Below are 27,101 nucleotides of genomic sequence, written 5' to 3'. Positions count from 1 at the left end.
TTTTTGTATAGGTTATAACAGCTTGCTTACTAATTCAGTTGCTGCTAGCCTTTGGAAGTAGAAGGGCAGTGATCCTAAATAAATACAATTCAACAGGGCTGCAATGTTTGACGCAGGCCACAACCTTCATATTAGAATAGAATAGAGCTGGAAGGGACCTTGATGTTCTTTTAGTCCAGCCCCCTGCTTAAGCAGGAGAACCTATAAAATCTCAGAGAAGTGACTGTCCAGTCTCTTCTTAAAAACCTCCAGTGTTGGAGCATTCACCGCTTCTGGAGGCAGGTTGTTCCACTGGTTAATTGTCCTCACTGTCAGGAAGTTTCTCTTTAATTCTAGGTTGCTTCTTCCTTTGTTCAGCTTCCAACCATTGTTTCTTGTCCTGCCCTTTGGTGCTTTGGAGAATAATGTGACCCCCTCATCTTTGTGGCAGCCCCTCAAATACTGGAATACTGCTATCATTTCTCCCCTATTTCTTCTTTTCTTTAAACTAGTCAAACCCAAATCCCGCAGCCGTTCTTTGTATGTTTTAGTCTCCAGGCCTTTGATCATCTTAGTTGCTCTTCTCTGAATTTTTCCCAAACTCTCAACATTGTTCAAGTTTGTCAAGATCTTTTTGGTCCTGAGTTTGTCTACTACTACTAGTTTGGTGTCATCTGCAAATTTGATGAGTTCCCCTTCAATTCCCTCGTCTAAGTCATTTATGAAGATATTGAAGAGTACTGGGCCTAAGACAGAACCTTGTGGTACCCCATTGCTTACTTCTCTCCATGTGGATGTAGTGCCATTGAGGACTACTTGTTGAGTATGGTTTGCCAGCCATCTGCAGATCCATCTGGTGGTGATGTTGTCTATTCTACCTTTTTCTAGCTTACCAAGGAATAGGTTGTGGTCTACTTTATCAAATGCCTTACTGAAGTCTAAGTATACTACATCCACAGTATTTTGCTGATCTATTAGTTTAGTCACTTTATCAAAGAATTAAATAAGATTGGTTTGGTTGGCATGATCAGTTTTTGACAAACTCCTGCTGGCTACTAGTTATAACTTTGTTTGCTTCTAGTTGTTCGTAGATCTGTTTTTTGATTATCTTTTCCAGGATCTTCTCATGTATTGATGTTAGACTGTTTGGTCTATAGTTTCCTGGGTCTGTTTTTTTTCCTTTCTTTTTTTTATTAAAAGTTTTATAAATTTATTACAATATAAAACTCCCACCCCTTCCCCCCCTCCCCCACTTCCCAGAGCTGATTACAGGGTAAAAAAAATAATAATAAACAAATATGAAGATGGGAACCACATCAGCCCTTTTCCAATCCTCAGGTATTTCTCCGGTGCTCCAGAATTTTTGAAAGATATTCTTGCTTATTTTAATTTTTGTTTCTAGTTTGTCTTTTGCAGTGATTTTTTTCGTATGTTGGGCTATGGTTTCTTTTTGTCTGGAGACTGATGTAAAGTATGAGTTAAGCAGTTCTGGTTTCTCCCTGTTGCCTGTTATTTCCTTGCCAGCTTTTCTCTTTAGTGGGCCTACATTTTCCTTGACTTTTTTCTTGCTATTAATATATTGGAAAAAACTTTTTTTTTATTATCCTTGATTTCTGTTGCAAGTCTTTGTTCATTCTGAGTCTTTGTTTTCCTGATTTCATCTTTGCATCTTCTGGCTGTCTGCTGATAGTTGGCCTTAATTATGTGCCCCTCTTTCCATTTTTTGTATTTGTCCTTTTTGTCTTTCAGTTTTTCAGAGACATCTTTGTGCAGCCATGCTGGTTTCTTCTTGAATTTCTTGTTTTTCTTTTTCAGTGGTATTGTGCTGGACTGGGCTTTTATGATCGCATTTTTCCTATACTTCTTGGGTTGTTTTCCCCTTTAGGATTTTCATCCATGGGATCTTTCCTAGGTTCTCTCTGAGTTTGTTAAAATCAGCTCTTTTGAAGTTTAAGATCCTAGTTAGATTGTTTTCTGTTGCTAGTGTTTGCATTATATTAAATTCCAGTATGACGTGGTCACTTTCGCCCAAGGTTCCGGTAACTTCAACTCCCTCTATCACTTCTTCTCTGTTCGTAAGAATTAAGTCTAGTATGGCTTTAGATGTAGTTCCCTCCTCCACCTTTTGGATGACAAAGTTGTTTGCTAGGTTGGTTAGGAATCTGTTCGATCGCCCACTCACTGCAGAGTTTGTCTCCCAGCTGATATCTGGATAGTTGAAGTCACCCATTACTATTTCCTACATACATTTGTTAACTGGTTGGCAAAGAGTTCATCTATTTCTTCTGATTGGTTGGGTAGTCTGTAATATACACCTATGGCAATGTCACTTTTTTTATCTTTTATATTGATATATATGCTGTCATGGTTCCGAAAGTAGAAGCTCTTCAAAGAACTTTGAGGCATTGTTTTCCTTAAAGAATCTTTTTAATTGCTACATAGCTTCTGCACGTACATAGTGAAGCCAAAATCTGAATTCTCCTCCCCCCAATCACCCGTAACAAAGCATAACTCACTCCTTCATTTAACAGTCATCAATCACATTCTCCAATTAGTTTGAAGTGTGAACTTTCCCTCCCGTATCTCCTCTGGTTACAACTAACCTTGAAAAATACTGTACTGAAATATTGTTATGGCTAACTATTCCCCAAGTACATTCTTTCTCCCCCTCTTCCAACACTATCTAACTTTAACTCTAGAAGTAATACACAGGTTAAATAGAACATGTCTGCTTCTTCATATATTGTCAAGCAAGAACATCCGATGTTAGTAATCTTGACATCTGGCCCCCCTTACAAAAAGGACAGATCCTGCAATGTAAACAAAACCATATGTTAAGGATTATTTTTCAGTTTGTTGGGGTGTTTCACATGAGACCTTTTGATGAGTCTGTCAGCTTTCACCTCACTGGATTTCACCCAGGTAGCCTCAGACAATGGGTATCCCTTCCATTGTACTAGGTATTGCAATTTCCTTTTAAAAATTCTAGAGTCAAGAATATGTTTCACTTCATAGTGGGTCTGTCCTGCAACTATGAGGGGCCCGGGTGCCTTCTTAGGGGGAGGCCTTAAGGTGGAGCCCCAACAAGGTTTTAACAAACTGCAATGGAAGACAGGGTGAATTCTTCCTAAAAGCCTAGGGAGTTTCAATTCTACTGATCCTTACAATGGGAAAAGGCCCCAAGTATTTTGGTCCCAATTTCTTGCTGGGCAATTTGAGGCGTAAATATTTAGTTTACAAATAAACCTTTTCCCCAACTTGGAACGTTCTTTGAGGAGCCCTCTTTTTATCAGCCTTCTTTTTATAGGTTTCAAAAGTCTTTTTTAAAGCAATGTTTGTGTTTCTCCAAACTTCTTCCCACCCCCTCACCCATTGGTCAAGTGTCTGTGAGGTGGAGGGCACCTGGGGGTATTCAGGTATCGGACTGAACTCTTTTCCTGTGGCTACTCTGAAAGGCGTGTAGCCGGTACTGCTGTGAACAGAATTATTGTAAGCCACCACTTCAGCAAAAGGGAGGAGGTCAGTCCAGTTTGTAGCATCTGAGATATTGCTCCACCATTTTGTTAGTGGATTCTACTGCCCCATTGGTAGCTGGATGAAAAGCAGATGATAAGCCTTGGGATGATCCAATTAATTTAAGAAAGCTCCTCCAAAATTTCACTGTAAACTGTACCCCTCTGTCCAAAATTATCCACTTAGGGACACCATGCAGCTGGTAGATATGTTTCAGGAACAATTTGGTCAGTTGTTGGGCAGATGGGAGTCCTTTGCAGGCAATGAAATGAGTCTGCTTCGAGAACAGGTCTATCACAGTCCAGATGACAGTATTTCCTCTATTTTCAGGTAGGCCTACTATAAAGTCCATAGCTATTTCTTCCCATGGTTGAGAAGGGTCTGCTATTGGTTGCAGTAACCCAGGGGTTTTCTCTGGGATTCTTTTCATTGTGGCACATACAGTACAACTTTTTACATAGTTTTCCACATCCCGTTTCAGCCCCAGCCACCAAAATTGCCAGCAGGTGAGGTGTAGGGTTTTCAAATATCCAAAGTGTCCAGCTTGTTTTACATCATGGCTGTGTTTGAGAGCATTAAAATGGAAGGCTTCGGGCAAATATAGTTTCCTCCCTTTGTAAGCCAAGCTATCCCTGCACATTAGGGAAGTTTGATTATCTTTGAACCATTGATCGGTGAGGAGCTCTCGTTTTATCTTTTTTACTCCAGGGTCATCAGGATTAAAAAATGTGTGGATTTTGGCTTAATGTCATGGTTCTGAAAGTAGAAGCTCTGCAAAAAACTTTGAGGCATTGTTTTCCTTAAAGAATCTTTTTAATTGCTACATAGCTTTGGCACGTACATAGTGAAGCCAAAATCTGAATTCTCCTCCTTCCAATCACCCATAACAAAGCATAACTCACTCCTTCATTTAACAATCATAAATCACATTCTCCAATTAGTTTGAAGTGTGAACTTTCCCTCCCATATCTCCTCTGGTTACAACTAACCTTGAAAAATACTGTACTGAAACATTGTTATGGCTAACTATTCCCCAAGTACATTTAAGGCTTTTATGCCTGTCCATGGATGTGTTTCCTGTACCTCCTGATTGTTGTTTGAGTTTTTCTTTTTTTTTTTCATCTCTGCCCACCTCATTGTTTGATTTGTTTTCTTGGGATTTATGATTGGTTTTGGGTTCTAGAGATTCTGAAGATTGGTCACTCTCCCCCCTTCAATTTTAGTTTAAAGCCCTCCTGATGGGCCAGTCTTTTTCCAAGTACATTTTTCCCTGTTTTCATGAGGCAAGGCCCATTCGCGAAGGAAATGCTGTCCATGATCCAGAAAACCAAAGTTTTCTTGGCGACACCAACCCTTGAAGGAGGGGAGATAGCTCCACCTTCACACGAGCAAACTCAGCTGCATGAAAACCTCTAAAGCAGGTTCAGTCTGACATCAAGCAAGGGTTAAAAGGGCATATGAAATGATATATTAAGTATACTGATGGATCTGTTGCATCCTTCTCTCTCCCAGTCACACCTATAAATGAGCTGCTAATCTACATCAGCTAAGGGATGAGTCTAAAGTAATAATAGCTTATTTATCCTAAAAAGTAAAATGTAAAGAAATCCCTGCAGATTTTAATCCTCTAGTCATTGCCAATTGTAGGAGGCAGTGCTCATCTCCATTCAAGGCCATTAAGCAGCACTGTCAGAAGACATTTCTGTGCATGCTTTCGAACTGCTAGGTTGGCAGGAGCTGGGGCAAGGACGGGAGCTCACCCTGTTGCATGGTACTTGGGTCTCAAACCTCAGCTACCAGGTTTCAAGCAGACAAGCCCAGCATTATAACCAGTGAGCCCCCACTCTGCCCTATTTATCATAAAGGGTAGAGCTTTTAATTAATTAATTAACTAATTAATAAATTAATTTTAAAAAACTTGCCAAGAAGGAGGAAAACAATCTTTTTTTAAAAAAATGCCTAATTTTATGCTACTGCAGAATTTTGGCAGGTACAGGTAGTCCTTGATTTATGATCAGAACTGAGTTCAAAATTTCTGTTACTAAGTGAGACAGATGTTAAGTGAATTATGCCCCATTTTACAACCTTTCTTACACAGTTGTTAAGCGAATCACTACAATTATTAAGTTAATAACACCACTGTTAAGTGAATCTTAACAATGATTAAGATTGTTTCTTCCGCATTGACTTTGCTTGTCAGAAGGTTGCAAAAGGTCATCATGTGACCCCAGGGCCCTGCCCCTGTCATAAGTATGAGTCAGTTGCCAAGCATCTGAATTTTGATCACATGACCATGGAGACACTGCAACAGTTGTGTGTTTTTCCAGTGCTGTTGCAACTTTGAAGGGTCACTAAATGAATAAGTCAAGGACTACCTGTATTAAGTTTTATCTAAGGCTAAATGTCAGACTTTTGTAAAACCACAGGTAGGATTGCTTTATTTCTTAATAAGAGGTAATCTAATTCTCCAATTAACAGGACATAGGTTTCTAAATTGAAGCATTTTATAATTCTTGCTTCTCTGTAATTATAAGAAGAAATGTCCAGATGGTGGGTACTATCATGTGTAAAAGCCATCTTTAAACCTAGAGGACCTGAACTGGAGAATTACTGCTGATTCATAGACAATTGTCTGCACATTAACTTTGTTATAGCTAACCAGACAGTTTCCATCCTTATACCAGTTCAGATGAAAACCGGAAAAAGCTAATGACTTACTGAAACACTTGCATGTACAAGAATATTTTTAGCACGAGGGCTTGAACTTAGTGATTTTTTATTTTTTTTTATCCTGCCTTCCTTATTTTTATAAATAATCCAAGGCAGTAAACAATCTTCCTAATCTTCCTCCTTTTATTTTCCCTACAACAATAACCCTATGAGTTGGGCTGAGAGTATGCGATTGGCCCAATGTCCCTCAGCCAACTTTCATGTCTAACTAGGAAGGGATTAGAACTCTTGATCTCCTGATTTCTAGCCTGGTGCCTTAACTACTAGACCAATAGCTATACATATGGCAAAGCCAAAACCTTAGCCAAACTGTTTAAACATCATCTATCACTTACTTTGCTCAAAATGAATATATTGTTCTTTCCTTAGATTAAAGGCATTGGCAGCTACTGGACAAAAGACAGCAGAAGCAGCAATGCAATGGTAAGTTTTGATGCGGTTTTAATTACTGAATGGGAATTGTCCAGAATTTGATATAAAATGGATAAGTATTTAAATGTTTTAAATAAAGTAGTATGGCATGTTGCTGCTCAGAAATTAATGTTGAATGTTTTTTTTTTCTTATTCAATAACTCTGCTGTGAAGAGCCCTGATTTTCATTTACATTACCTAGACTAGTGTTTCTCAGTCTTGATCACTTTAAGATCTGTGGACTTCAACTCCCAGAATTCCATAGCCAGTATTACATAGCTAGCTGGGGAATTCTGGGACTTGAAGTCCACAAGTCTTAAGTGACCAAGGTTGAGAAACACTGATCTAGGGAATAGAGCTGCACACACTTCAAAAATGATTTGGAAAAAGTGCTTTAGATATGGATATTTATTAAAGTTGCCTCAGAGAAATAAAGCTAATAGAGGTTCTCAGTGTGTTTTAGTGTCATGATTATATGCAAGAGATACAGTATTTTTTCAACACCAGGCCTACCTATCTTGAAACATATCTAATCAAGGTGTGAAATCCCCTAACAATCTTTTTGCTCCGTTGGTCCTTGAGAATTGTCTTCTGATCCTTGGCCTAAGCTTGAGGCAGTCTTTAGTCATTCTTAATTGTTCCTTTATTGTTTCCTCTCCAAAACTGACAGCAACCACTGTTTCATAATGACATGTTTCACTGCCCATGCTGTTGGGTTGGCTCAGTCAAGTGATCCAAAAGAGGTGGATTGACTCAGTCTCTATTGGCCACTTCAAGGTGGTGTGGACATAATTTTTCTTTTCACTTCCTTGGCAATCTTCTCTGCTGTCATTTTTCTTCTGCTCCTTAAAAAAAAGGTGGGGAAGTACATGGATTTTAAAGAACAGTACTTACTTGAAAATAGAAAAAGTGTAACCCTTTCGAAAGCAGCCAACCTGACATATCTAATATGATATTTCAAAACTGCAATCTTTTGCAAGTCACTTTCTATGGTTTTGAATGGATGTTCTTTCAAAATCTGGTGTTTTCGCAAGCCTTCCAGTAACTGTTAGGTGGGCTTTCTAAATTAAGATGTAATTTTACCTCCTCTGGCTTTGTTCTGCAGGGTAAGGCAGGGAAGAATGGTCTAAATTCGTCATCTCCCCAAATCTTCTCCTGTCCTATTCCTGCATTATCATTGGGATTGGTGACTGTGTCCCATTAGCTTGGAGTCTCTCAAAAATAATAGAGAGCAACCCCACCAGAATGTTAAACAAAAGGCAGCAAACACCCAAAATCAGGACACGGCCATTTGAAACAGAGACAAAAGAAATGGGATAGGAATCTGCAAAGGAAAAAGCAAACATTATGCTAGCACTATTTTCTAGTGACTCATGGATGGGTGGACAACAATTTAACTTGGCAGTGGGGAAAGTCTGCTTTGTCATCAAAACTACCAGAAACTGACATATCAGATTCTTTAAAAATGTGATTATTAAATGTGTAAAAGTTGTAACATTTACAGTTCTGGGAACAAATATTTATTTATTATTTATTTCATAATATTTCATAACATTCTAAAATTATTGTATAACGAAGTTTAACTGAATGCAGTTTCAAACAGGGGTGCAAATGTGGATTGTAGATTGTAACTGCATTCAGTTAATAGGAATCTCTTCTGTTTCTGAACTTTTTTTTTTTACTAAAGAGAGAGGAGTGCTGATGGGTCTTTCTCTCCACCATATTTCACTTTTTTGAGTGCATGAAATAGGCTATTGGTCCCTGTTCATTCCTCTCATTCAGAAAACATTCTTCACAGATTCAAAGAAAGATATTTAATCTTAAGAAGGATGAACCTAGAATAATTTCAGTGGATTTTTTGTAACAAGAATTGTAGCTTTAACATTTCTATTCTGGAGATGTGTTTAATTCTGGTATCATAGTTTGAAGGAACATTGACTAATTGGCACAAGTAAAGACTACTCTTACTAATTCTTACTCAGTAAGAGACCTGGGAACCAAGTCCTATGAGGAAAATGAAGGAGATGGGCATGTCTGTTTTATGAGGAGAAGACTAAGATATGACAGCAAATATCTAAATGGTTGCCATATAGAAGAGTGAATTGGCTTTTCTCTATTGCTCCATAATGCAGGAACAGAACCAATGACATATTTAAATCAGGTACTAGTAGGATTTTCATTACAATAAAAAACACCTTTGAAAAAATACCTTTGGGACAGCCATGCTCTAGGTAATTGAAAATCTCCATAAATATGGTAATAAATTATCAGCTAGTGAAATTGTCTTACAAAGTGGTTTGTTTCCTTCAGTGGAGATTATCAGATAATCATCAGTCTGAAAAGCTTTAGCACAACTTTCCCTGAATAAAAAATAGTATTAGATTAGTACTTTTCCCACTCTACATTTCTATGGGCAATTTCTGACAAACTGAGAGATTAACTAGGCTTTATGCAACATGTCAAGGGCCATACTTTAAATAGGTGGGACCAACCTGTATTCTGAAAGAATTAGCCAGTTTTTAAGAATTGGACTGAATGCTTTAAGGTTCTACAAGGCTTAAAACAGCTATTTTCTCCTTTAAAGTATTCTAAAATGCAATAAAGAGTTGCCTAATTTTTGTCTTTATCCATTCTGGAGAGCTCTGAAGATCTCAGAAGGGAGGTCAGTAGACCTTATCCAGTCCTAGATCATTCTTTGCATTCTTTATATTCATATAGTGGCTTAGCTGAAAAATGCTCCAACAACTGATCCATTCTCCTTTTTAATTGTAGGTTGCATTCGCATTGCAATGATCCTTCTTTAGAAGATCCCATCCCTCAGGAATATGCCCTCTATTTGTGTCCAGCAGGCCCCTTGAATGACATTCTGATGGAGTTTTGGAGAGAAAGCAGATGCCAATGTGGAAAAAATAAAGCCCATGAAAATTTCCCACACATCACACTTTCTGACTTCTTCACTGTAAGTTATTTTTGTCTGTGAGGTGACAATGGCTTAAATAGCATTCTGGTATCTCTTAATTGTTGTGACCTCCCTTGCTGTGTAATGTACTATTTGGGTTAAGCTAAAGATTAAGCTCAGAGGTAATTTCACTCTGCATCTATGCTAATCGGGGATTTGTGTCACACTTACTATTCTTACACCATTGACGCTTTTCCATAACTGAGTTCATTAACTTCATTCTCATTTGTGGTACAGGACGAAATACTATGAAGTTTATTTTGCAGTGTTAGCTCTGGAGATGTTGGGCAGGTGATTTAATAGGCAAGCATTTTTGCCTCCTTAACATTTTCTGCTGAGTGACTTCCCCCAGCCCCTGTGAGTCTAAGCACCATTGCCATTATTTCCCTGTGTTTTTTCAACTGAGTGAAGAAGAAATGCTGCAAGACAAACAGAGAAAGTGGGATGGAATAGAGTGGAGTAGCTGGCTGGAAACTGGTTTTTGTACAGCCTTGGTGTCCAATTCGTTCATGAGAAGAACCAAATATTGCCAGCAAGAAAATGGTCAGGAGACGTGTGGGCAACATGAACAGTTTCTTGGATTTCAGAAGAGAAGCCAGTGACTGGACAGAAATGACCTATATTTATTTCAGTTGTTATTGATCATATCCTTGTCATCTTTATTGTAAAGGTTTTAGTTTTCTACCTTATACTACATTCAAAGGTTAAGAGAGCTCTTTAGTCTGTAACTGTAACGCAAGAGGGTTTTTTTTTTCCCCCTAGTGTGAAGACCAAAAGGTTGATGGCTTATATGAAGCTCTAGAAAAATCCGGTAGCCAATTTTCCAGCAATTTTCCTGTGATGATTTCCCTATCACTACATTCCTCCAGCACCTACATTGGCTTCTTTCTTAACGATGGCCCTGCAAATGTCATCAAATCATTTGCTGCTACTTTTGCTGCAGAGGCTACTGTCTTAGCAGGTAACAACAAGGCAGAAGTCACAATGTCTACAAGCAGAGAAGCGGGTTTGCGAGAGGAGAAGCCTCTCCTCTCATAAACCTTTACATTTCCATTCTACATGAAAAGACCCTTCTGTGTAGCTTTGTGAGTATTGGAGCATGGTATAATACTTGCCTGTATGTATTTAGCTTCTAAGAATACAAACTAAGGGAGCTTTTTTCTGAGGGGTTGGTCATATGATTTCCCTGTGCATCAGTTCAATGCTGCAACACTTTGTGGAATACAAGTCTAAGAATAATATAATAATACCTGATATAGCCTTGTAGATATATATATTGTTATGTTTTCTTTATAGATTGTTGTGTGAAGCCTTCAAAAAAGCAACTCCACCTCACTTTAGCCCACAAATTTTATCCTCACCATCAAAAGACTTTGGAACAACTGGCCAAATCAATCAACCCAAAGCAAAGTTGCCAGTGGGTGGCAGCTCTCTATTCTAGGGATATGCGCTTTGTCCATTATCAGGTAGGTATATTACCTGGAATCCATCCACTTCAGGCTTGCTCTGTTTCTAAGTTCACCCACTTTTGTACCTTTTTGTAGATTTTTAGAATGGCACTCAAAAATATATATGAATTTTCATACATACTGTACAGTATAGTCATATATGTGTGAATATCTGCTCTGAACCTGTTATAAAACTATTCAATTTTCTTGAATGCCATTTTCTATTTTTCATTAATATAGGGATCTTGTACACTTTTTCCCCAAATCAATATAATTCATGCATAGTTTTGATGGGGATACTGCATCATACAGTACAATTTTGAAAATTTTGAACTTACTCTAGTACTGAGTTTTAATTCAGGAAATGCAAACTTGGTAAGTTTTCACTAAAATGTAAGCCAAAGTAATTTTTCCATCACACTTGCATGCCCTGTTTGTTAACTCTCTTAAAATTAAAATCTGTCTGTGGATGCTTGAGCAGTGCTTAAAAGTTCGTAAAACCTTTCAAATTTTCAATATTTCTGCATAAATATGAACTAAAACATGATCTGTTCTCCACACATCTGAAAAATAGATAAAAAGAATCCATTAAATAAAGTCAAAAAATTATACATTAATTTATTTGTTGAGCAATTCCTTTCTGAATTAAAATTTGAATCTTATACATAAAAATAAATATGATGCAAATGCATAGAGATGTGAAAAGGCTTTGATATAACAATAATAACTATGCATTACTGAAAAACTCTTTTGGCTATAGTTGATGATAATTGTGTTCCACGATAACAAGTCACACAATTAAATTATCACTTTCTTAGCAAGGTATTACATGAAAGTCCAGAGCGTCACTTTGTCCACTCTATGTTTTCTCCTACTACTGATATAATGTAGCTCATTTTCCAGCAATCAAATCCCATCTCCTTCTTGTTAAATAAATTCTACTGAAATCAGTGGGATTTAGTTCTGAAGTGAATTTTAGAAATATTTTTAACCAAGCGAAGGACTTGCTTAGTGATATAAGAGTATGGTTACAGTTGTATGTCAACAGTATGAATGAATGGAGCAAATAAAACATATACAAATGTAACTTTTCTTGGATTTGACAAAATATTTTTATTGTCTTCTATTAAGGTTTTGAGGGCCTTATTCCAGTATAAGCCTCAAAATATTGATGAATTGATGCTGAATTCAGGGGATCTTATATATGTTGATCGGTCACAGCAACATGAAGTATGTGAGGGCTGGGCAATTGGTATATCTCACCGAACTGGATGTCGGGGATTTTTTCCTGAAAATTACACAGAAAAAGCCAATGAGTCAGATACCTGGGTCAAACACAGGTTAGTATTAGTTGGTTGAAAATTTCTTAACTCATCTTTTAGAGACAGAACCTCACTCGCAGCACCACAAAACAGATAGGTCAGCCTGGTGATTAACTCACAGGCTGAAAACTTCCCCATTCTGATTTAAGAGTGTATATGTGTGCATGCTTGTGTATGTGTGTGTGTGTGTGTGTGTGTGTGTGTGTGTGTGTGTGTGTGTGTGTGTGAGAGAGAGAGAGAGAGAGAGAGAGAGAGAGAGAGAGACCTTTACCAGTGCTATCCCTACCTAAATGCAGATCAGCAGAAAAATATGCAACAGCCAAAAGATATACCTCATTCCGCTTCAAGAAATATGAATAACCAGGCCAATGAACAGAATTGGGTCTCAAAATTATATCTGTTATTTTAGCATTGCAAGGCAGACTTATGAAATCAAAATGAAAGTAAACATATTGGCCATTAAACTGAGGGACAATCTTACAATTGTTTCTGTGTCTTTGACAGCTAAGGATATTCTTTTAATGGTTTTTGCTTAAAATAACCTTGGGAACATTTTTGATTGTAGATGATAGAAAGCATCAAAAATTTGATAGACATGCTCTGTGAAGGGGAAATATACCATTTATTCTGCATAAAATGCAGATTTAATTATACCAAAAAGTAATACTAAGGAAATGGAGTTCTGCCTTTAAACTTTCTGTCATTTGTCACTAAACAATTCAGCTTCACTGCCATTAACAGATTGAGGCCACAATTCTCTTCTTATTATTCCCTATTGCCAACACCAAGATATGTTGAGATACAATTGCCATTGTCACAGACCATTGACCAGATTGGGTGAGTTTATGAAAATTTTAATTATCTGGAGAGTTTTAGATTTCCTACTTCCCACTTTAATCACAGGAGAGAGTCTTGCTGTCTGTGTAGGCTCAGATGTCTTGGTAAGAACACTGTGTTCCATTTATGAGGGAAATTACTCTTCCGAGATGTGTTGTGTTACCTTCGGTCCAAAGATATGTGTCATTCCAAATTTTCTCACTGTTTTCTGTTTTGTTCTTTGCTATTTATATTTCAGAGAGTATATTTTCTCTTCAGATGCAGGCCAACTTCCTAAGAACCAAATCAAAACTTGCTTTAAAACAAAGATTCCAAATCCAGTGCCAAGGAATGTAGCCAAAATGCTTGCTCATCAGGTAACTGAAATTCAGAGATCTTGATCTGTGGAATATGCGTGAGAACCAAGAGGAAGACAAGTTTAGATACAAAACATTTCAATACAGGAAACGTTTATCCAGTTTTCAAATCTTGTTATCAAAATTGCCAAAGGGCAAGGATATCTATTTTTTGAAGTCAATCAACTTTATGAAAAGATTTCATTTCATATGAATAAATCTATAGCATGTACATAAGTAAATTCTTCCTGCAATTTTTTTGAGAAAGTATCTTAATTGACTAAGTTTAATCTTTTCCAACCTGGTGCTTTCTCAGAGGCATTTGCCTTTAATTCTCATCATTTCCATATAGCGTAGCATGTTGTTTGAAAATGATGAATACTGTAATCTAATATATTTGGGAGACAGCATTTTGGAAAAGATAGCCTTTGTTGTTAGTTGCGAAGTCGTGTCTGACCCATTGCGACCCCATGGACAACATTCCTCCAGGCCTTCCTGTCCTCTTCTGGAGTCCATTTAAGCTCACGCCTACTGCTTCAGTGACTCCATCCAACCACTTCATTCTCTGTCATCCCCTTCTTCTATTATTTAACAGTTTAATTACAGTGAACATATATTTAAATATTCAGTAACTATGTAACACAACAACTAAATCTTCAACATATCCACAGAAGATCTGCAGCAAAGGATAATTTTGTCAGAATGACCAACCAAATATTGCAATGCCATGAGGCTTACTTCATCACTTGCTCTCTTTTGTAGCCTGATGTAGATACCTCTGTGTAGAGGCTACAACCAAATATCACAATATGAGCTTTTCAGACCCAACATTTTTTCTTGAGACAGAAAGCTATTATTTATAGACTTTATTGAAGCAAATGTTTTTGCTTCATGAAACATGCTACATTATCACAATGTTCTGAGTCTCACAATTATAAATATAAAACCGATAGTACAATAAATATAAAATTGATAGTTGCGAAGGTTGAAAAAGGCTGATCAAATTTCATCAATCTAGTTGCTATATGAATTCGCTTTTGTTCATTTGAACAAACTGATCTTTCAATAATTTCAGTAAACAGAATTGTAACATAATTTCTTTCAGTTGTCACCACAAACCACAACCCAGAAAGAGATGTTGGTGATTTGCCATGGAGAAAGAGTAGATCAGGTGTTTGGGAAATCTTGGGTACAACAGTGTTTTGGACCAGATGGTAAGTAAATGTTTAGAGATCTGATATGGCAGGTGTGGTCTAGAGCTGTGGATTGTGTTAACAAAAATGAGCAACAGAACAATGACTCATCTATTTTGTATTATGTTGAAAGAAGATACATGAACTTCCCATCAGCTCCCAAATTTACTGGGGATTTAAAATCATTTACATGTAAATTAATAAAACATCCACTCACTAGGAGATTTTTCATGATAGTTTATGTTTGGAGAAAGGATTGGGATTATAATTCTGAGGAAAAACTAATCAGTTGTTTTACACGCCAGAGTAGCATGTTAAAATCAACTGGTTAATTATCTAAATTAAATAAAATAAGGTTAATGTCATCTTGTTTCAGGAAAATATTATCGACGAGACCTCAATTTCCCCTCCAGTTTACCAAATCAAGATGATTATATTAAACGTTATAAATATGATCCTCCTTTATCATGCTGTGGCACATTTCAATCTAGACTGACTGGTAAGGTTTTAGTATATTAATCAGCAACTGAGGAAAAAAATGAGTTTCAAAATCTCAGAAATTATTATTTGACTTTTCTTGATATAACATCCATACGAATTTACATACACATTTATTTTTTAAACACATACATCATAATTTTAAGCCTCTTTAAACTGGATGCACCTGAAATTAAATCTTAGAAAAAAGTCTTGGTCATAAAAGTCATTCTATTTTGGGGAAAACATATTTTAATTCTATATTTAGTTAGCTGTGGAAGAATAATGCCTGCATAGCCTTCAGAGCATCCTTAGAAACAATGTAAAGGAATCATGATTTTATATCATACTCATATTGCATAGATATGTATGAATCAATATTCATTTTTTATATTTTACAACATTTTTAATGATCTACTTATTAAAACCAATGAAGATTCTAATAGCTTCTTTTCATTTTGAAAGGGGTTGTGGGAGGGGAGTGTTTATATATAGGGAGAGGATAGAATCAACTAAGAGACAACATTAAAACTGTACAGAACTCAATTAAATGTTCTCAGTTTGGTTATTTGAAACAATTTCAACTGACATCCCTGAAAATGTATTAATTTGCACCCACCCCTTTTTTGTATGAAGAAAAGAAAAATTAATATTTTCTCTCTCCTACTAATAGGAGAAGCCTTGCTAGAAAAAGAAGTGATTGTTGGCTGTGTATACTCTTCTCCAGCATTACACTGTATTCAAACTGCTCATCATATATTAGAAGGTAAGGCTTTCCAATGCAAGCAGTTGTTTTATTGAGTAGCCCAGGTATGCTGCTCTATCAATTTTCTGTTCCTGTTACTATAACATAACTTCCTTTTCTACTACCTAGAAAAATTTAAGTACCACCATCCTAACTATCTCCGAAGGTACATTAATGTTGGGATTCAAAAAATTGGAATTCAAGGAAATTATCCCTCTGGTTTGGACAAGAAATTCACATTACTCTTTCTGTAATATGGCTGCTAATGAAAGCAGCTTATAAAAGAGCATTGCTGATACTTTGCTTAGACATTCCTTTTCCTAATCATTGTAATTGAAGCTCTGCCTTTAAACTCTGTCTTCTTTTTTCCCTTTCCCCCTTTTCCTTTTATTGGGGAGGGGAAGGAGGTAGAAGTATATTTAACTAGTCATTTCTAATTTTCTTTGCCCTTCTGAATAAAAGAGAATTTTCAAAACCATCTTCCTTTATCTTTAGTTGTTTCAGAGAAAATCTGTTTTAGATCAAGTGTACACCTTTTAAGTAGTCATATTCATCTATGATTTTCTTTCCTCCTTAGATTTTATTTGTTTACTTTGTTTTTTATTTGAATTTATAAGCTAAATAAACTGGATATTTATTGAATGAAGGAATCAGATCTGAAGATGTGTCTTCATTTTATTTTATTTTTATGTTTTCCAATTACAGGGCTCCAGATAGAACAGAAAGCTAAAATTCGGATAGAACCTGGACTGTTTGACTGGACTAAGTGGCAGACAAGCACAACTGCTCCCTCTTTTATGACAGAAAAAGAACTGAGTGAGCTTGGTTACAGCATAGATCCCACATACAAGTAGGTGTTGCCATTCAGAATATGCTTCTTAAATGCTGATTATGTCAATGTAATGGGGAGTATTACATTGGGAAATTACTCACCCAAAATTCTGGAAGTCTTGTCAAATAAAACTAATCAGGGTGGAGTCACTTAACTTGTGGTGTGCTACCCAATTCAAATAGCTAAATATTACATTTAACTTTAAATGCAATCTCTTGGCTTAATCTCACCGCCTTCTAACGGGAGCACTGTGATGTCCTGCTAAACTTCTGATCAGCTGCCACTCATGGTCAGCAACTGGGAGACGCCTTAATGGGTTTTCCTGGATTTATGCCCTGACCAGTCATAGTTACAACACTGATTAGAAGCTGAATGCAGTCTAGTTTTGCTGGTTATTAAGTACAGAAGCTAATGACAGAATTATCCCTAGTTTCTATGCAACTGAGGATTAGGGGTGAACTGTTAAGAAGACAGTTGGCCTTATATCTTGCTTATAGGTTTCTTGAAAGCGTTGCACTGGTTATAGCTAGAAACAGATGCCATATGAAAAATACATTTGATCTGAACTCTTGAAATCATAGATTCTGAAGCTTATATACGCTGCTCCTATGTGTGCAGCTTCTATTACCAATGCAATTCCTTCCTTGTGAAGCAGCGGTGCCAATGGTTTGTATAAGCAAGCAATTGCTTTGTGCAAGGGAATAAATGGCATCACTCATAAATAAAAGTTCAGTTTGAAAGTGGCAGGTGCCAATAATTCTCACAGGGGAATACAAGGCTATTATGCTATTTTAGGTAGTCTCTGTGAGGATTTTAAAAAGAAACAATTAAGAAGCAACTTTGGGAGTAAAACCAAGAACCACATTGAACAATACAACAAGATTTTTTAAGTTAAAAACCAAACCACTAAATTCTATTTTTATGGCACTTTCAGTTCATTAATAACTCATTATCATATATGTTGATATGGAGTTAGTACAGCCAAAATTATTTGCTTTCTACAATTAAACATATACTGTTTCCTTATTTTCCACAGCAACTTAGTTCTGTGGTTCAGTACAATTTTTTAGCATTTGCAAACCCACAAACAGAACAGGAAGTAACGTTAGCCATTGACTTATTGCAGCAAAGTACATTTCAGATTTTGAAATATCTACCGTATTGATGCTGAAATTGTGAAAATTGCTTACAGAACTGAGAGAAGTGGCTTGGGGTTTTGTTGGTTTAAGCATGTACTACAAAGGGAAAGACAACTTCTGCAATGAATTATGTTCTGCAATGAATTAGGTTTTAGCAGCATCATTTTGTTTTTATTTTGGCCAAAATCTTATTTTAACAATGATACTACCTGAAATGTTTTCTACAATAATCTTTCTATCTTCTGAAACTATATAAGGGGTGTGAAATAGACAGGATGTAATTGAAAATGCTGTTATCTTCTCTTGAAATTCGTCATTAGCATTGAAAATTCAGTGCCAAATTTATATATGACATTAAAATTATATTTTTATTTCCTTTGTAGTTTTTTAATGTATCAATTGGATATTTCTTTCCAAAGCATTTGCAGATTTTAGTGAATAAGTATTTCTCATGATTGCAACCAATTGCAACTAATTGTTTCTTTAAAACATCTACATATTAAATCACATAACAATCACATATTCAACCCCCAAATATATCTGTAAACATACATATACAATTTTTAAGAATTACAATAATGTTTGGTAGAGCGAAACTTTATGTTGGCTGTTCACATGCTGGTTGTGCTTTTGCTCAATAGCTATTTGGCAAGGAAGATCAAGGGAGAGGAATCTGTTTTCTTGTTGTTCATCAGAGGAACATATAGATAGAGAAAAATGCTTCTGTAATTTTCCTGAAGGCAAGAACTATACATGTTGTAAAGGCTGGCTGATTGTTGAAATGGAAATAGGTTGAAGAGGCTAAAGGCAACAGTGTTTACCTTCTAGTTTATTAAGGAAGATGGAGAATTTTTGGATTAGATAGGAAGCAGTTCTATAACAGACAACAACACCAATTCACCTCCAGAAAGATAGAGGAAAGCCAAGTAGAGGGGATGGAAAAATGGAGGAATATGCCAGAAAGGTACAAGGCTATCAGGAAGAGCTCTTACACTTTGGAGGTTCAGAATAATTTTGAGGATTTCACTGCTGATGAAGTTTGTGGATGCATGGATGAAGAGCAGCTGCCACAGAACTCAGGGACTGAGAAATATAAGCTTGAAAAGGAAAGGATTTTTGCCCTCAACCTGAAATAGGGAGTAATGGAGTAATCAGAGACTCCCTACTCAGAAGGATTGAAGTCACAATCTGTTGGCTGGATAATCCTTCAAAAAGAAACTGCTGCCTTCCTGGAATAGATATTTGGCGTGTACCAGAAGATTCCCAAAGCTCATCAAATATTCCTTTCTAGTGATCCATGTGGAAACAAAACAAGACACTTAATGATATTGCAAGGAACTATGAAGCTCTGGACAAAAGAGTGACAGGAGATACAGTTGCTTTTTTTTTTTTTTACTCCTGATTGAATAGGAGAGAAAATATCAGAAGAATAGAATAGAATAGAATAGAATAGAATAGAATAGAATAGAATAGAATAGAATAGAATAGAATAGAATAGAATAGAGCTGGAAGGGACCTTGGAGGTCTTCTAGTCCAGCCCCCTGCTCAAGCAGGAGAACCTATAGTATCTTAGACAAGTGACTGTCTAGGCTCTTTTTAAAAATCTCCAGTGATGAAGTGCCCACTATTTCTGGGGGCAAGCTATTCCACTGCTTAATTGTCCTCACTGTCAGGAAGATTCCCCTTAATTCCAGGTTGCTTCTCTCTCTGGTCATTTTCCAACCATTGGTTCTTGTCCTGCCCTCTGGTGCTTTGGTGAATAATGTGACTCCCTCATCTTTGTGGCAGTCCCTCAAATACTGGAATACTGCTATCATGTCTCCCTTATTTTTTCTATTCTTTAGACTAGCCAAACCCAAGTCCTGCAGTTGTTCTTTGTATGTTTTAGACTCCGGGCCTTTGTTCATCTTAGTTGCTCTTCTCTGAATTTTTCCCAAACTCTCAACATCTTTTTTGTGGTATGGTGACCAAAACTGGCTGCAGTATTCCAGGTGTGGTCTTACTAGGGTTTTATAAAGAAATACTAATACCTCACGTGATCTTGACTCTATGCCTCTGTTATTTTTGTGGGATATAAACAATACATTGCCAAACCAGGCAGAAGACCTGGAGAATATTCTTCTGGACCAGATTATAGATCTTTCAAGAAAGAAAAAAACAGTAATAATGAACAACTTCAACTACATAAGCATTTCCAAGAAAATCAGGTAGGCCAAACCTGCAAGATCCCAACAATTCTTTAGTGCTCTTCTTATTTTATTTTCCAAAAGGCTAAAGGAAAGTCAATAGTAATGGCTCTCACTGATCTATTAACCAACAGGGAAGAGTTACTTGAAGAGATTATAGCAGTGGGAACTTAGGGAGGAAATGATCACATCATTATGAAGTTGAATATATTACAGAAAAAAAAAGAAATTGGATCATAATTTTCCATGCATCTTAGATTTCAGGATAGCCAATCCAATTTCAGCCATTGCAGCTTGTATCAGTGTAGCAGTCCAATCATCGATAAGAATCCTTCATTTACAGACATAAGGAAATCCATGTACTGCTTCCTCCATTGAAGCCCATTTATATGAGATCTCCACATGTACATCAAGGACACAAAATCTAAACCTGAAGCTTAGACTCAGCCACATATTGCCCTTAAAAGATTCAGATATAGCACCAGAGTCCTTCCAAAAATTGCCATCAAATTAGCATTTTTTATTATACCATAATGAAAAGGATACAATATAAATTATACCAAATCTAGATTTTTTTTCCCCTGACCTCTGACACTTCTTTGTTCTTCTGGTTGAAGCAAGGTCCTAAGGTAAAAGTTAAGTTTGGCCACTGGCACTTATTCTAGGATGATTTTACAAGCCATAATTAGAGCTTAATAATGAAACAGCAACAGTATTCAAATGATCCAAATGTAACAGTTGCTACAGGCAAAAACATGCATTATTTTACAGGTGGGCTGCAAAGATCTAAGCTTTGCTCCCTAATCTAAAATGGGTGAGTGATGATCCAAAAATATTCAAAGCCACATTGTATAAGAGAATAGCGCAGGGATTCAGAGGGAGATTAGAATTTATATAAAAAAAATGTTCTGTGTGTGTAAAGAGACAAACATTTGTACTTCACTGAAATGGCAGACATTCTGCTAATTTTCAGAAGCAAATCGTGTTGGATCTCAGTAGCACAATCAGACAGTCTCTCTATCAACAGTTGTAAAAGAACTGGTGGCCAAGGACTCCAATTATCCATTCCTGCTGTAAGTCAAATTTTAACCGAGTGGATTGTTTTGTTAACAGATGTCACTTCCCTTCTTCTTCTTTGATGCCATCTGAAAGTTATGAAAACTATATTAGCAGATGTTCTGCAACTGTAAAAAAGATTACTGATACTTGTGCAACAGAAGGTAAACCTTCTTTATTCTTTGGTCAGTGATGAAAATGCAAACAAAATTTTGCTGTAAAAAATTCCCCTCTCTGACTGTATGTGGCTCAGTTTTGGGCACCACTGAAATTTGGTGGTAAATCAAAGGTAGCAATGTGTTTTCCTTCCAGTTTGTGTCAGGAAACAGAATAAAATGAAAGAAATACTGGTATGATATGCTTAACATATCTAAGACTATGAGGAAAGAAAACAAAGAGGAAAGAAAGGAGTTAAAATCCTCCAGCCTTTCACAACCCCATTAAGCCACTGCCTGTAAACAGTTAGGATGGCTGGAGCATTTTTAAAGTCCAGAATAAGATAACATTCAAAAGTAGCTCAGGCAGACACCACCCTGATTCACTGGAGTATAAGAAGGTACAGCACTGTCAGACCTGCAAGATTCTGCTGTTACAGCCAATCTCAATAAAAGTAATTTAGCCTTCCTGTTTCACGTCTCATCCAAGAAGCTTCTTCAGCTCTGAAACAAAACAACTTCAAGGAAAAACAAAGAAAGCCCAATTGCCTCTTGAAAAAAGCACCTTTGGGACTTCCCGGGAGAGTTGATTCCTTAGTCTGGTCTGCTGAGTTGGGCTGATACTGCACTATTTAATCCCCCAGCCTTTGAAAAAATAAATTTGACCCACAGTTGTCAAAAAGCTGAAAATGTATTAGAAATAGGACTTCAAAAAACAGGGGAAACAGGTCTAGAAAATATTCCCAATATTCTTCTACACCACAGACTGGGGGAAACTGGTCTAGAAAAACTCATATCCAGTACCTTAGTATGACACTTCAAGAAATCCCATTTCTGTCTACAGGCACCCTTCTGATCATTGGTCATTGCTCATCTCTGGATTCCATCATTCGGCCATTACTGGGTCTGCCTGCCAGAGAAAGCAGTGAATTTGTTAAGTTTGTTCAGAAGGTAAGACATTATACACTGCCATTATAACTGCCTTATTTAGTTTTGCCTTTTCCTGGTTCTTCGGAATTTAGGAATTTAACATTGTCAATCAATTATTTTTATATCTATTATTTAGACTTCACCAACTAGGCACCCTTCAGAGGTTTTGAACTATTACAGTTTGCATCATTCCTAGTCTAATACCTGTGGAGTCTAGAGATCTATTTATTATATTTTATTTTATTATTAATTTAATTTAATTTTTACTTTATTTCTATCCCAAAATTATTTTTAAAATAACTCAAGGTGGGGGACATATCCAACACACTGCCCTTCTCCTATTTTTTTCCACCACAACAGCCCTGTCAGGTGGATTGGATTGAGAGAGAATGACTAGCCCAAAGTCACCCAGCTGGCTTTCATGGCTAAGGCAGAATTTGAATTCATGATCTCTTGCCTTAATCAGGGCTAAGAAAACTTCAATGTATTTTTAAAAATATGAACAGCTGCTTTGTACTAAATTGAGGTACCTACCTAATCTGCAATAAATTTCAAGGATTTCAGGTAGAGTTTTTCTCATGATTTCTTTTAGGAAATATCAGGCATCACACTCGGCAATTTTCGAAGTAAAGCAAAGTCATTTATTAAAATGATAGAAATAAAATAAACTGGCTAGTAGCACCTTTAATACTACACATGAAAATAAACAAAGGCAGGACAAGAAGCAATGGATGGAAACTAATCAAGGAGAGAAGCAACTTAGAACTAAGGAGAAACTTCCTGATAGTTAAACAGTTAATCAGTGGAACAACTTGTCTCCAGAAGTTGTAAATGCTCCAACACTGGAAGCTTTTAAGAAGAGATTGGACAGCCATTTGTATGAAAGGGTATAAGGTTTCCTGCCTGAGCAGGGGGTTGGACTAAATGACCTCCAAGGTCCTTTCCAACTCTATTATTCTGTTCTGTTCTGTTCTGTTCTGTTCAAACCAAGCAGACCAGTATATAAGATCAGACTGCCTTATATTGATGGCATAGATCATCTGTTTTTCAGATTTACTCATTTGTATGTTTGTTTTCATCCTGACTTTGTTATTTTTTTATAAATAACTCAAGGTGGAAAACATGCTTAATATTCCTTCCTCCTCCTCCTATTTTCTCCACAACAACAAACCTGTAAGGTGAATTGGGCTGAGAGAGAGAGTGACTGGCCTAAAGTTACCCAGATGTTGCTTTTTCACATTAATGATCCATATGTAGACCTCAGAAATTTTTTTTTCTCCATCTTCTTCTTAACTGTTGGGCAGGAAACAAGGTTATAGTTTGTCTTTTCCCTTCAGGGATCCTTAACAAGTCTCAGGTATCTAGTCCTGGACCTAGAGTCACATAGACAGATAATGAAAACTACTTGTTGTATGATCATATTGGCATATATAGGACATCTTTGTGTTTCTCTCCAAATTATTGTATCTCTTCTCATGAACCTCATGAATTTTCCATTTTGTTAGGTACCATCTCTAGCCATGTGTTTCTGCAGAGAGATGAAAGAGGAGAAAAGATGGCAGATGGTTAATCCACCAGTTGAAATGTTAACTCATGGAGCCAATATTGCATTTAACTGGAAACACATTACTGTGGACAATTAAACAATAATTGAATTTATATCTGCAGTCTCATAGCCCAAAAGGCCTCACTGCAGTCTGTTTTCTTGGGCTAACAGCCAAATCTGTTCTGAACTCAGGCGCTGGCTTTAATAGAAAGAAAGGGCCTCACTGAGATTTTTATTTGAAACTTCAGGTAAGCCATGTGGACAGGGTTTTTTTCCCTTCTTTTTTAAATAATTCCATGACAAGTGCAAAATGTACTTCTTAACTATATTTGAAGTTTAAATTTAAAATTTTAAGTATAGTTAACTTAAAATAAATGAAGAATGATGCTTATATTATTTTTAATTGGCTACGCATTAGTTTCCACTAGATAATTTCAGTAATTGTAAGATGCTAGAATTGTTCTGTATTTTGCAGTACAATTGAAGAAAATGATTGTTTACTGTTTTGCTGTTCTAAAATCCGTTATGCTGATAAAAAGTAAGCTGACATATCTGTATAATATTTGCTGGAGATTTCCTGAGATAGGAATTCATATGACACCTAAAATAATTTAATTTACATGCCATAACTAAAAACAAGAAAATCCCTGCATACAGTCTTATAGACAAAAGCTTAGGGCAGAAAAGTAATAACTGAAAATTCAGGCAGTACAGTAATTGTGAAAGTTAAGTCATATTTATTATACAGTCCATCTGGATTGAAAACCTGAGGGAAGAGCCAAATGTAGTTGGACTTTCTGCAAAGCTTAAAAGAAGCAGGATAGCGCCGTCTGATGGAATGATCGCTGTAGGTAACAACTGCTGGAGAAATAAGTGGAAATGCACTTCAAGTAGTACGTACTTTTGATGAATATGCGCAATTCTCTTATCTATTATTTATGCTATTCAGACATTTTTTTGTATCTTGACACATTTGAAACCGTTTTCTAGATGGTCAGGGAATAAATGTGCATAACCTTGGCAACAGTAGTATTCTCAAATATCAATCTAAAATGTTTCTCATTTGTTTTTGTTTTCTTAAGATACAGTACCAGCAATGTACGTAGTAAACAATTGTTCTTCTTTTGTACCAGATAATTGTTCTTCTTTTGTATGTCTACTACTGTTGTATGGGTTTATCAATTAATTTTCTGAAATAATTTGTAAAAAGCAAATTGTAGCTGGATGGATTTTGGCCCCAACGGTTGCATTGTGGAAGAAAAAGTAAGGACTCAGACTGGCCAATAGTCAGATTTGCAATAAAAGCATGTAGTTACACCATTGATTCAAGGGTCATCTTCACATGCTTCTTACTATAGCACAAAGTTGCCCAGCTTTTTTAAAAAGGATGTGTCTTCATGAACCTTGGTCTTACCCACAGCTGAAGCAGTTTAAAGTTGTCTAACTGTACCAGTTTTATATAGTTTTTTTCCCTCTTCTGGCAACGTAATTTGTATTATTGACATATTCTATAATGATTCCTTGATGATGTGGTTCATTTATTTAATTCAATTTAGTCATCACCTGATTCTGAGCAGCTCATAATATATTACTTTGAAAATAATATATAATTATCTGACCATTAAAAAAAATCTAATACTTCAGAAACTGAGAACTGCCCAACAACTATTAACTTCAAGCTGATGTGGGAAATCCCTGGAGAGACCACTAATCCTAGGTGAATCATCTCAATGTGACATGATTCTGTTCTCTCTGGGTCATTGACTCTGTTTTCTTTTTCTTTTTTCTTTTGCTATTTGTTTGTTTGCCACCCTGAATTACCTTATAGAGGAGATGGGTGATATAAAAATTTAATAAAAATACATACTCTATGCTGCAGCAATCAAAAAGAACTCTCAGTGGCTCACCTAGAAAAAAAATACACAAAATAATGCATTCAAAAAGTAAAGCACAACATTACACTAGAAATAAAAATGAGATAGTAACATTAGGGAAGGCTTTCTGAAAAAGCTTCATCTTTAAAAGTTTGCAGAAAACTAGCAATGACAGTACTGAGGTGAAAAAGCAGTCTCTTTGCCTCAAGCCCTTCCCCCCTCAAAACTCCTGAAAGTGTTGGATTTACAGCAGTTTCTCCCTCCTAGATCTAATTGCTTAGAGCAATTAGCAATCAGCAGATGGTTGGGTACCAAGCCATGAAGGGTTTTACAGGTCAAAATCAGCAGCTTCAACTGACAATGTACTGTACACAAAACCCAGTTCTTGGGGGCGGAGGGAGAAGAGTGACATTGATTTGCCAATACTCTTGAACCATTAAGAAAACTCATTGTAGAAGAAGCAAAACCAGGGGAACACACACATTATTTTCCTTAACTTGTCCCATGTTAAATTTATAAGAGCAGTAGCAGTTGCCAGCCTTGATAATAAGGTAAATAGAATGAGGTGATGGTAACAATTCATAAATTTCTGCTCCTTGGACAATTGGAGGAATCTGTATAAAAGAAGGACTGTGAAGAAAAGCTTTAGGAAACAATCCCTTCTAGGCTGAAGCTTTTGTAAATTTCTTTAATGTACTAACATCCAAGACACCTATAGAAAGTACAATCCACTTATTGTTTTGGACCAAAAATTTCAAGACAAACCACTTTGGGTGAGAAGGCCTTGGTGAAATAAGACCCAACATTTCCATCAATACCATGTTCTTCTTTTGGTATTTTGATGGTGGTGGATTAATCCTATTATGTCCTAAAGGTCATTCTTTAGAGTTGGGTGGGATATGTAGATTTTAGGGGTCTTTGTCTTTCTCATCAGCTTCTAGCTTCCTGGGAGGGTGCTGTCCTCCTACAAGCAGTTGCAGGAATTGGATATGTCTAGTCTAGTGAAAAGATGGGGTGACATAATAGCAGTGTTCCAATATTTGATTGGCTGCCACAAAGAAGAGGGGGTCAGCCTATTCTCCAAAGCACCTTAAGGCAGAACAAGAAGCAATGGATGGAAACTCATCAAGGAGAGAGGCAACCTAGAACTAAGAACTTTCCTAACAGTGAGAACAATTAACCAGTGGAACAACTTCCCTACAGAAATTGTAGGTGCGGCAACAGTGGAGGCTTTTAAGAAGAGACTCAGCAAGAGAATGGTATAGGGTTTCCTGCTTGACTAGAAGACCTCCAAGGTTCCTTCCAACTCCGATGTTCTATGTACTAGTTATAAAAGGGTTTAAGCATCTTTGCTCCTTAACAGATGTTTTTTGAAAAAGAAAAGTAGGGAGAGATGGAGAGTTTACAAATGAAATAAGGGAATATCACATGTAT

General features: G+C 36.6%; 1 protein-coding gene across 9 annotated transcripts in view; it reads left to right on the top strand.

Annotated features, from left to right (window-relative positions):
* The window catches only part of UBASH3A (ubiquitin associated and SH3 domain containing A), a 30,339-nt gene that overhangs the window by 1,575 nt on the left and 1,663 nt on the right, over positions 1-27,101 (top strand). Inside the window, exons 2-15 of one of the 9 annotated variants that reach the window (XR_005559823.1) lie at positions 6,592-6,645; positions 9,406-9,592; positions 10,355-10,553; positions 10,889-11,058; positions 12,172-12,380; positions 13,438-13,555; positions 14,640-14,748; positions 15,104-15,226; positions 15,878-15,970; positions 16,655-16,799; positions 21,220-21,326; positions 22,162-22,268; positions 23,753-24,041; positions 24,542-26,760. Coding sequence is in view for 4 of the 9 variants with exons in the window: in XM_039368915.1 (XP_039224849.1) it covers positions 6,592-6,645; positions 9,406-9,592; positions 10,355-10,553; positions 10,889-11,058; positions 12,172-12,380; positions 13,438-13,555; positions 14,640-14,748; positions 15,104-15,226; positions 15,878-15,970; positions 16,655-16,799; positions 21,220-21,326; positions 22,162-22,268; positions 23,753-23,890 (1,759 nt within the window). In the remaining 5 variants the exon portion in view is untranslated. Of the gene's footprint in view, positions 1-6,591; positions 6,646-9,405; positions 9,593-10,354; positions 10,554-10,888; positions 11,059-12,171; positions 12,381-13,437; positions 13,556-14,639; positions 14,749-15,103; positions 15,227-15,877; positions 15,971-16,654; positions 16,800-20,017; positions 20,067-21,079; positions 22,269-23,752; positions 26,761-27,101 lie in introns of those variants that run through there. The other 8 variants (XR_005559825.1, XR_005559828.1, XM_039368915.1 and 5 more) reach the window with 8 other exon arrangements.

This window comes from Crotalus tigris, unplaced genomic scaffold (genome assembly GCF_016545835.1).
Source record: "Crotalus tigris isolate CLP2741 ecotype Arizona unplaced genomic scaffold, ASM1654583v1 scf7180000017601.7605149639:7615979, whole genome shotgun sequence".
NCBI lineage: Eukaryota > Metazoa > Chordata > Lepidosauria > Squamata > Viperidae > Crotalus > Crotalus tigris.
This window is presented reverse-complemented; position numbering and strand designations above follow the sequence as displayed.